We start from the raw sequence: 9447 nt of genomic DNA on the forward strand, positions 1-9447 counted from the left end.
CACACGGGGAGCTGCAGTCCCGTCCCTGCCCCCCCGACCAGGCCTCTCCGGCCTTGCCCCACGAACAGAGTCACCGCAGCCTCCCCCTGGGGTACGGGTTTAATGCGAGTTCACCGCACATCTCGTGACAAACGCCCCAACAATTCCTATCACCGCACTGGGCAGCAGAAAGACGCAACAAAGTAAGTGGGAAAACAAAACCACAACAAACCCTGTAGAATAAATACATACACCTTTTTGACATCATCTTAAAGCACGGCCTGGCAAGTTCGTTCATTTGGTAACAGAGAGTTCTGGATTTCACCTAATAAGATTTATTACTGTACTGCTCAAACTGATTGTCCCCGCCTGGCACATGGGGCCTGTAGTCTTACCTCAAGAGCACCTGGGAAGCAGCAGAAAATGTTCTGTGTCACCCTCCTCAGATCCATTCCAATGGTAGAAAATGCCCTGCCAGAATTTACACATCTGTTCTGCCTTCAGTAATGTGACCTGTCCTAGATGAACGGGCTCTACACCTGACAATTAGACTGTAGAAGCTGGAGGCACAAAGAACCAAAAAGAGGACTTTTTTTTCCTTAAGGACATGATGTGAATTTGTTGCTTGTGAAACACCCTGGTCTGGCAGACCTAAAGCACAATGCTGTCTGACAGCTGGGCAGGTATCTCACAGGCAAGGCCAGAAAATGTTTCTCCCTCTTCCCTCTCTAACCATGAGTCTAAGCCTAGACAGATTTTTACACCTACCAGTTCACAACAATCAGCATTTTCCAACCACTCATTTCTATCACCCTTGACCCCACTGGGGAAGTGTCAAGAGTGTTTTGGTTTGGAAACTCAAATAACAGAAAAAAACACTGAATAATTATTTCCTCTAAGTACCAGAGAACAGCTCTTTGATGGCCTATTCAAACTAGAGGCAAAGAAAATTCCTAAAACAATCTCTGAGAACTGGAAAGAGGCTACCAAAGAGCACCAGGGCCCTTTGGGTTGTTACCCAGAGGATTGATTAGAGCTTTTGACAATCTTAACATGGGATAGAAGAGACAATTCAGCCCTGACTGATGCAGCTGTTCTCAGCCTTCCCTTTCTTAGATTTTATCTACACACACTAACTTGGTCTGCACTTGTCTGGGCATGCAGCTCCTTGCAGCTGCAGGGAGAGAAGACTTTCTGTTGTCTCTTCAGCTTAATCCCAGAGGTAAAGTATCATTAGCAAGACATTCGTTGAGCTAACTGGAAGCACCTATATTGCCCCTGCTGCTGCTTTGAGCTTGTGATACGTTTCCAAGGACTGCAAAGAGGTAAGAAATCAGATGATCTTCAGGCTCTTATGACCGAGTTTCATCTGGTATGACAATTTAACTGTTATGACTCCTGGAGTCAGCTCTCTGATTTGTTTCTATTTGGAATAGTACCCAGGAATTACTGTCTGATGTCCAGTCCTTTATATGCTGTGGATGAAAATGGGCTTCTGGCTACTTGGAGAGGGAACTTGTGACTTGCCTCCAAAAAGCTGGATTTCCAGTCCAAGAAAGTATTTTTGTAAAGCCAACCAATCAGTGGAGGTTCAAGTAAATCGCATTTCCAAGAAACAGTGGATGAGGAGCACAATCGAAAATGAAGGCACAAAATCTCCTTCCAAATTCTACAGCAATATTCCTGGATATTACCTGCAGTATCAGAGAGGGAGATCTTCCAGTAGTGGAGTCTTAAAATATCATTGAAAATCAATATCCAAATAGCTTTGATCAATGCCTTAGAAACTCTCAGTAGCATTCCTTGTTTCCACTCAAAGTCAGCAGAGAGTCAGGGAAAGGTCCTTCCTCCCTGTAAGGCATGACTCTAGGGGTCAAGGAAGGACACTGCAATGTAACGGGTTCCTTTGGTGGTTGGAAGACCTTCATGATAGTGGGTCAGGCGTCCTGGGTGCATCAGGGTCCAGCCCTTCCGTGGAGCTCGAATGGAGCAATTGTAGCGCAGGAACCGGCAGCCTCCTCCCTGATGGGCACAAAACCAGAGACACATCAGCTTGGGAAAAGCACCTCAGGGAAAGGGTCCCTGCCATCTCCTGGCAGCCCTTCTGCAAGCGTGAGCAGGTGCTTGGGGAATCTCCTGTCTTCTGATGTACTCAAAAATCTTCCTTCTACCCTAGCCTAGCCATTAATTGCAATCCTCTGGTGTGAAGAAGCCAGATATGGGGAAGAAAAGGGACTGCTCAGGAGGCTGTACCGCATTCTGGACACACTGGCAAACCCTTCTTACCTCATAGTCTATCCCCACTCGGTTCAAAGCAATGTTGATGGTAAAGGTGGAGGCATCATGGTGGGGCATGAGAGAGGGCTGCTCGTCAGGCTTGTAGCGAACGACAAAGGCCAACTCGAACTGAGTCTGCAGGGAAGGAGAACAAGGTGCACGTTGTTACAGGGCTACAGCAGTGTGTGGCTGCTGAGCTCCAGGGGGGCAGTATTTAAATTGCACCCCTCTACTAGGAAAGAAAGGAACAATAAGGCAGGAGAACATCACTGGGAAACTGGCTATTTTCTGATGCATATACTTCTGTCATAATGTAGGGTCAGCTCCTCCTGGGACACAGCCTGTGTGTTGCTGGAGGATTCTAGCACTCTTTTCACACAGTTGTAACTGGAGGAGATGCTGAGCTGCCCAAGAGTTTTGATGCTAAGGTACACATACCTTGGTATAGTATCCTGGGTACAGTTTCTCTGTGATGGGTGCAATATAGTCCAGAAGAAATTTATACCATTCCCTTTCAAAGCCAATTTGGTTCATGTGTATGTCTATAGTTGGGACATTCTCATATCCTCCTTGTATTCTGCTGTCCTGAAATAGAATCATGAAAATACCCATAAGGATGGGAACTTTGGACTGCAGGAATGACAAGCACTACCTTCTGGTAACTACAAATAAGTATGACATTTATTTAGCAGAGTTTCCAGGGTGGAGAACTAATTTCAACCAATAATTAAAACCTAAGGTAAACAATATTGCCATCCAAAAGGCTGAACACTATAGCTTCAGAGGACACTAAAGAGGACTCAAGAAAATTAACTTATATTTAAGACCAGGAGCAGAGAGTTTTTTCCTGGTTTAACTGTGAGATCTAGTTACTTCCTACAGGAGGCACTATTACCACCAAATAAGCATGGATAACAGAAGGCCCCAGAAATCACAAAGCTCCTCCATTTTCTTACCGTGTTGTCACCTGTGGACCACTGGCCATAATGCTCCATTTCTTCCACCAGCTCATCACAGGCAGTGTCAGTGAATATGGGGAACCAGTAAACATCTGGGCAGGGCTGCGGAAAGCAGACAGAAAATGGCAGAAATAAGGACATGGGCTTGAGTCAAAAGGAGTAAGACTAAACTGACTGCAGACTTAGGCAGTTTAAGTGGAAAGCAACTAAAATATTGAGGATAGAAATTTGTCTTCTGATTTATGTGCCCCACTTCTACTTGAGATAGCTGGACGTGTACTCCTAGAAGAATGATTTGGCTCTAAAAATACTTTCAAGGTCATGTTTCCTCTGGATTTGAAAGACTAGGAGGTCATGCTGAACTGCTTATTCCTGAGAGTGACAGTAGTGACGATGAAGGCATTGTCCTGATACCAATCTCCCAGTCTGATGGATAAGAGTGATGTTTTCTTACCGTTTCTACCAACTTCCCTTTCAAAGCTGCTGTGTAGTTTTCATGGATGTACTTTTCTCTCCAATCCTGCATCAAAAGATAAGCAAACCAGTCATTTCTGTGAGACATGGTTAAAGAAGCAATGAAAGGCTAGGTACTTGTGCAGCTGTGCTTCACAGGCTTTGAAGATCCAGGTGTTATGAATCACATAAAGACCCTCTCTTCAAATTCTGTGACTATGCTACTCACCCCACCTGGGAGGCATCATTATTACACAGGATAGACCTTCCTTATGGGTGAAGCTAGTCATAAGACCTTCACATGCTACACTGCTAAGCCTGCTGAGCACGCAGGTTAGCTCACCTCAGGATTGCTGAATATTTGCCAGAGGTCATTGTGGAGGTGAGTTGTCTGGTAATTCTCCAAGGATAGTATGTGTCCAAACTGGTGCCGATTCGTCAAGTACATAAAGACTCCCTGCAGGACAAAGGGAAACAATCAACCTTTGTTTTCATGCCTCACATATCTGTGAGCCACTATGAAATACAAGCACTGGACAGTTCCCCAGTGATGATGGCTCTGCCTAAGCTGTTCATTTACTCATTCTTTCTCCTTTAGGCCTTCAGTTTAATTTCCAGCCTGGATATGAGAAAACTTTGAAAGGTTATAGCCAGAGCCAGCAATTCTGTGCCTCCTGCCAGCCAGGGCTGGAGGCAGATCAAAGCAGCTGCTATAAGATTAGGTTCTTCCTTCTTACCCTGTCAACCCCATTTAGAACAGCCCTGTATAACCCAAGAACAAAAATGTTCTCTGCATTTAGTGGTCCTTGGCTCTGGGTGGTTTCACAGCAAGATAGGAATCCCACACTGTTCCAAACCTGCACAGTGCTGAGTAAAGCAAATTCCTCCTGTCCCATGCCCAGGCAGAGCTGAACGCCTGGAAACTACTGCATCTTGTCACCTCCACCATGCAGTTCTCCACTGCCAGCCTCTCCCTTCTCGACTGACCTGGTTCCGAACGTTGTGGCAGAAAGCCATGTCAGTATCCAGCTTGCCACTGTGGAACAGATCTTCCTGGTCAAGCTCCGACCGCAGAGCCTTGGCTTTGACCAGGTACACGCTGCTGATGTAGGGGACATTCCAAAGCCCACTGAAACACAAGGGTAGGGAATTAAGACTTAAAATACCACTAAGGCTGGACTTGATAGGATGGCAGGCAGTATCAGCCAGGCTTGCCTAAATGAGCCAACTCAGAACACGACAGAGAAACCGTCTCGATCAGGATTGTCATGCCAGGAAAAATCACTTATATTGCTCAGAGCTTTTAAGCTGCACAAATGCTAGTCCACTGTGAAAGCAATTAATTGCTACTGTGTGTTTTTGCTAGGGACATAATTAATGGCTTGAATCTCTTCCCAGAGAGATCAACATATTTTTCCAGTGATTTTTAAAAAAAAATTGGAACCAGCCAAAAGTGCATAAGCTGACTTCCAGCATTTACTGCACATATAATGAATGGCCTAAAAAACAACAACAACAAAGGAGGGCCCCTCAAGAACATGAATTATCCAACAATTATATTTTGTGACTTTTCTATTCAAGGATCACTTGGTATTTTCTGAAGACTATCTGATAAAGATTAAACAACACTCTACAGGATTTAAGGATCACACTGACTATAATCCACAGATGAGAAGACATGATGTGAATATGATGAAGTCCTGAGTCAGGACTCTCAAACCCCTACTCTGGTCATAAGAAAATCTGCCCCTAGTATGTTATGATCTCTCCTCAGGGGAGAACACAGAGCAGCTTCCAATTGGGAGTGCAGACTTCTTTTCCATTTCTGTACAAAAAGACAGTCGTGCTCTCTGATCTTCGATATGAGTTAGTTTGATGATCATGTGCTGCAGGAAGCTTTCCATCTAAGGGATTATATCAGTAAGAAACTGTCTGCATACTCACACCCTCCTCCTCTGAACAATATCCACGTAGTCTTCTGAGCGGGCATAGTATCCATCAGGGCTCAGTGCTCCCCAGAAATTTGACCACAGCTTCTCATGACGACTCACTAGTGGGGCAATCACCAGCCTAGGAGCACAGCAGAAAAAGAAATTGCAGGACAGGATGTTACCACAGGAAGAAAAGGAAAAGATTTACAAACCACAGGACTGTAAGAGTGAGATTCTCCCTTACTTACAGAGTTGCTGCTTCTGTTAACTCTGTTGGAATAAAATTCCACATAAGAAAAAGGGCAAATAAGGTAACAACCTCCTTCCTAACTGCATTCTACAGCAGGTCTCTCAGAATCCAATTTGTTCTAGCAACTATATAAAGACAAAACTAGGGATGATTTATATCCACTGCCTAAAATCCAGGCATTACAACTGCAGTAAAAAAAGACCAAGTAAGGGGTGTTTGTCTAACAGTCCATCTGACACAGTTCTCCTAGTGCCTTACACATCTCAGGGATAACAAAGCTCCCTGTGTTCCTTATGTGGATGATGACCAGTGAGGGTTGCTCAGACCAAAGAACTCACTTGTTCTGTTCGATCAGGATCCTTAGAGTCTCTGTGTTCTTCAGAACTATCTCAGCATCCAGGCTGAAGTAATAGTCACAGTCAGGATCCTTTCTGCACAAATCCCTAAATCCAGAGAAGAAAAGCCACATCAAAATCCTCCTAAAGCAGAGCAAGACAACGGACAGAAAAGCAGGAAGTCCTTCAGCTTGTAGCTTAAACATCTTATTCCAAGTGCTCAGAGAAGCTCAGTTTAATGTAACAACCCGTAGGGCTGGCACAGTCCAAGCACATCAGATTCAGGATCCAACAGCACACACTGAGACCCAGCCAAAATCACATTTAGCAAACTGGTTCCTCAGCTCAGACTGAAGAGGTTCCCATTTACAGTTGTTTCAAATCCAGACCTGAGCTCAAACTCACACGTCCTGACCACAGGAAGGGAGATACTCTGCCACTGGCTCTTAGCTGCTATGGGGGCAGTTGTTTTTTTTTCAGTATATAATGGGCATAAGGAGTTAATACAAGAAAAACCAAGAGAAACATCTACTTGATAGTGATGATACTCAGAATGACTGGACTGCCTCAGTTTGGACACAGGCTGACTCTTCCAGCCCTCATGTGTGGCCTCTTCACTTACATGCCCAAGTTACGCGCCTCAGCATTCTCCACCTCATCATCTGGTCCAACCACTTTGATGGCGAGATACTCTTTGCCATGCTCTTCAACAAAAGAGTCCACCTGCATCAAGTGATGTTCCTCCTATGTCGAAGGAAAAAATAAGGGAAAACATGAGATGGGGTCATCCCAGGCTGCTCATCCTCCTGTTCTTGAAAATGCCATATCAGATGAACAGCTCTTCCCACTTCCACATCTTCACAAGCTGGATGGAGAGATCTTACAGGTGCCACTGGAGATAAGTAACTGGGATTACACAGCCTGGAAGTCTAGTCAAAGGTTGCAAAGATGCCTAGAGTACAGGAAGAGGCAAACATTTTCCCCATATTTGCCAAGACCATCACAGGCCAACTTTACTTACATGGTTGTGAATGAAGAGCTGGATTCGTTGCTTTGGGTAACGGAGGTTACGAAGCCTCAGGAAAAACTGGGAGAGGAAGGGGGTAGGCTGCTCGATGAAAATGCCGATCAGGATCATGGGCAGGGCCTCATCCTACATTCAGTGGGAGAGAAGAGAAGTGGAGGCTCATGTACCACATCAAACACATAAGATCTCCTTGTAGTTGTAAGACTTGTCTTGAGAGCTTTGAGTAGAAACTGACTTACCTTAAACCCTGTAAGGCTTCGCAGACCTTCATCACATACGGTGCAGCCAGTCTCAAATGTCCATATTTGAGGAATGTAGTTTCCCAGGTAGTTCAGCTGCAGCTGCAAAAGGCAATTTGCCATGTTATGCATTATAGGGCAGGGGAGCTTCTTTGCATCCACCCCAGTATAACATTACATTTCATCTGAACTTGATTTACCTTCTTCTTGGACTAACGATTCTGAAAAGCATGACAGCCTGAGGATATAACTACACACTGAACTTTGAATCAGACTCTTCTTGCTGCTATGGACCTGGACCACTTATTGTTTCTCAAATGTAAATGTAGCCAGGGGAATTCAGCATATAGGAGGGCAATAAACTAATGCAAAGCCACCCTTTAGGCTCAAAGGTAACAAACACGTATCAAATCTTTTCCTCAGGGTGCCCACTTACCTTAGTGGGTCCATTTCCATGAATCACCACAGGCAGAGTGTCATATAACAAGTTTCTTGCTCTCACTCGTGAGTTTTCGAACTTCAGAACTACCTCATCTGGAAATGACACAGCCATTGTGTTACCAGAGGGAGGCTCTTACTGAGAATTAGCAGCACAATGCCTCATTTCTACTGAACAACTGCTGAAAGATGAAAGGATGGATGTGGATAACCATGCAGAAATAGTTTAAGGGCTAGATATTGTATCTGAAAAGGAGGAAAAATGCTCAGAATTATCCTGTAAGGTAACAGGAGGATGGAAATTGGAGAGAGTGCAGCTTGCTTGGCTGACAAATATGCCTCCTCCTGGGAACTGGCAGAAGCCAAAGTGAGAGAGTCTTTCAGAACTGGTGTTGACAAATTGTGTAGTGAAGAACAGCTACTCACAGCCAGGGAAGACTCAGGCCCTTCTCACCCACGCATTCTACGCACCTGCTCTTTCTTTTTTTCATCCCTCATAAAAGTTCACTCTCCTGACAAGAGATCTACCACACAAAATCCTTTGGAAAACAGACCAGTACAGATCCAAGCTCTAGACTGTCATTGTTATAATGAGCCCAGGAGCCAAAAGTTACACAGCTGTTACCATTTTTCATCTGACTGGTATAAAGATGGAGTGGTACAAGACTATACACTGAAAACACCAGGCAGTAATGAGAAGATGCCAAGACTAGCAAAATGCATCAATCAGCAGGTCAGGTGAGAAGCCTGGTGTGGACAGTGAGTGCTCACAGGCAGTGCCTGGCTGCCTCTCACCTTCTGTGGCATTCCAGACAGTTCTGAAGTGGAAAGACAGGCAAGCCCTAGGCAAAGTTGTGTGTTATTACTTGCCCTGGAAGTCATTCCCAGCTTAATCCCTAAGGCTAATACAATCTGACATGCTTGGAGATCAAAGTGGCAAGGAGGTGTTAGATGGAAAACCTGACCCGCATTCCCCCAAGTGAAGAGGGAATTGCAGTAAGAACCTAGTTGGTCACAGTGGAATTGCAAATAAATCCCAGAACTTTGGCAGAGGCTATTTAATGAGGCTTATTCTGCAGGGACAGGAATTTCTGAAATTTAATCCCTTCAGCCACAACTTTATTTCTGGTGTCCGCATGCTGTTGCGTCCCAAGGAGAAATGAGCTTCCTTATCCCATCTCACCTAATGCTCCATTTAGGTTTTGGAAGATCCGGCTTCTTTGGTCTAGACTGATGTTGATACTTTCCTTGAAAAGAATGAGATGAATAACCTTAATTAGAATACAACTGGGCACCCATTCTTTACATGTGAGAGACCCTATGCTGAGTGAAAATTTATCACACTCCTATAATCACTTCCATACTCTCCGAGCTCTGAAGCCTAAAACCACTTCCAGCCCATTTTCACTTGAATCTGGGACAATCTGCCATTTTCTAAATGATTTAAACATATTATATTATTCAAAACCATGCAAATGAACATTTTAAAGCTGCTCTGGGTGTGGCCGTAACAATCCACAGCATATGAATGAAGTACATTTGCAGCACAGTCATATAAA

The 9447-nt window shown here is 44.5% G+C and overlaps 1 protein-coding gene across 1 annotated transcript in view; it reads right to left on the reverse strand.

Annotated features, from left to right (window-relative positions):
- Positions 1 to 1200: 1200 nt before the first annotated feature.
- PLOD1 (procollagen-lysine, 2-oxoglutarate 5-dioxygenase 1) overlaps positions 1201 to 9447 on the reverse strand; it is a 16455-nt gene continuing 8208 nt past the window's right edge. Inside the window, exons 6-19 of the mRNA XM_010005125.1 lie at positions 9072 to 9135; positions 7887 to 7984; positions 7451 to 7552; positions 7206 to 7337; positions 6807 to 6928; positions 6188 to 6292; positions 5613 to 5738; positions 4656 to 4797; positions 4012 to 4125; positions 3670 to 3735; positions 3213 to 3317; positions 2695 to 2841; positions 2266 to 2391; positions 1201 to 2001 (exon numbers count right to left, since the gene is read on the reverse strand). Coding sequence (XP_010003427.1) covers positions 1846 to 2001; positions 2266 to 2391; positions 2695 to 2841; positions 3213 to 3317; positions 3670 to 3735; positions 4012 to 4125; positions 4656 to 4797; positions 5613 to 5738; positions 6188 to 6292; positions 6807 to 6928; positions 7206 to 7337; positions 7451 to 7552; positions 7887 to 7984; positions 9072 to 9135 — 1605 coding nt within the window. The 3' untranslated portion in view covers positions 1201 to 1845. The remainder of the gene's footprint in view (positions 2002 to 2265; positions 2392 to 2694; positions 2842 to 3212; positions 3318 to 3669; positions 3736 to 4011; positions 4126 to 4655; positions 4798 to 5612; positions 5739 to 6187; positions 6293 to 6806; positions 6929 to 7205; positions 7338 to 7450; positions 7553 to 7886; positions 7985 to 9071; positions 9136 to 9447) is intronic.

Source organism: Chaetura pelagica, unplaced genomic scaffold (assembly GCF_000747805.2).
Source record: "Chaetura pelagica isolate M959 unplaced genomic scaffold, ChaPel_1.0 scaffold159, whole genome shotgun sequence".
In the NCBI taxonomy this organism is placed as follows: domain Eukaryota; kingdom Metazoa; phylum Chordata; class Aves; order Apodiformes; family Apodidae; genus Chaetura; species Chaetura pelagica.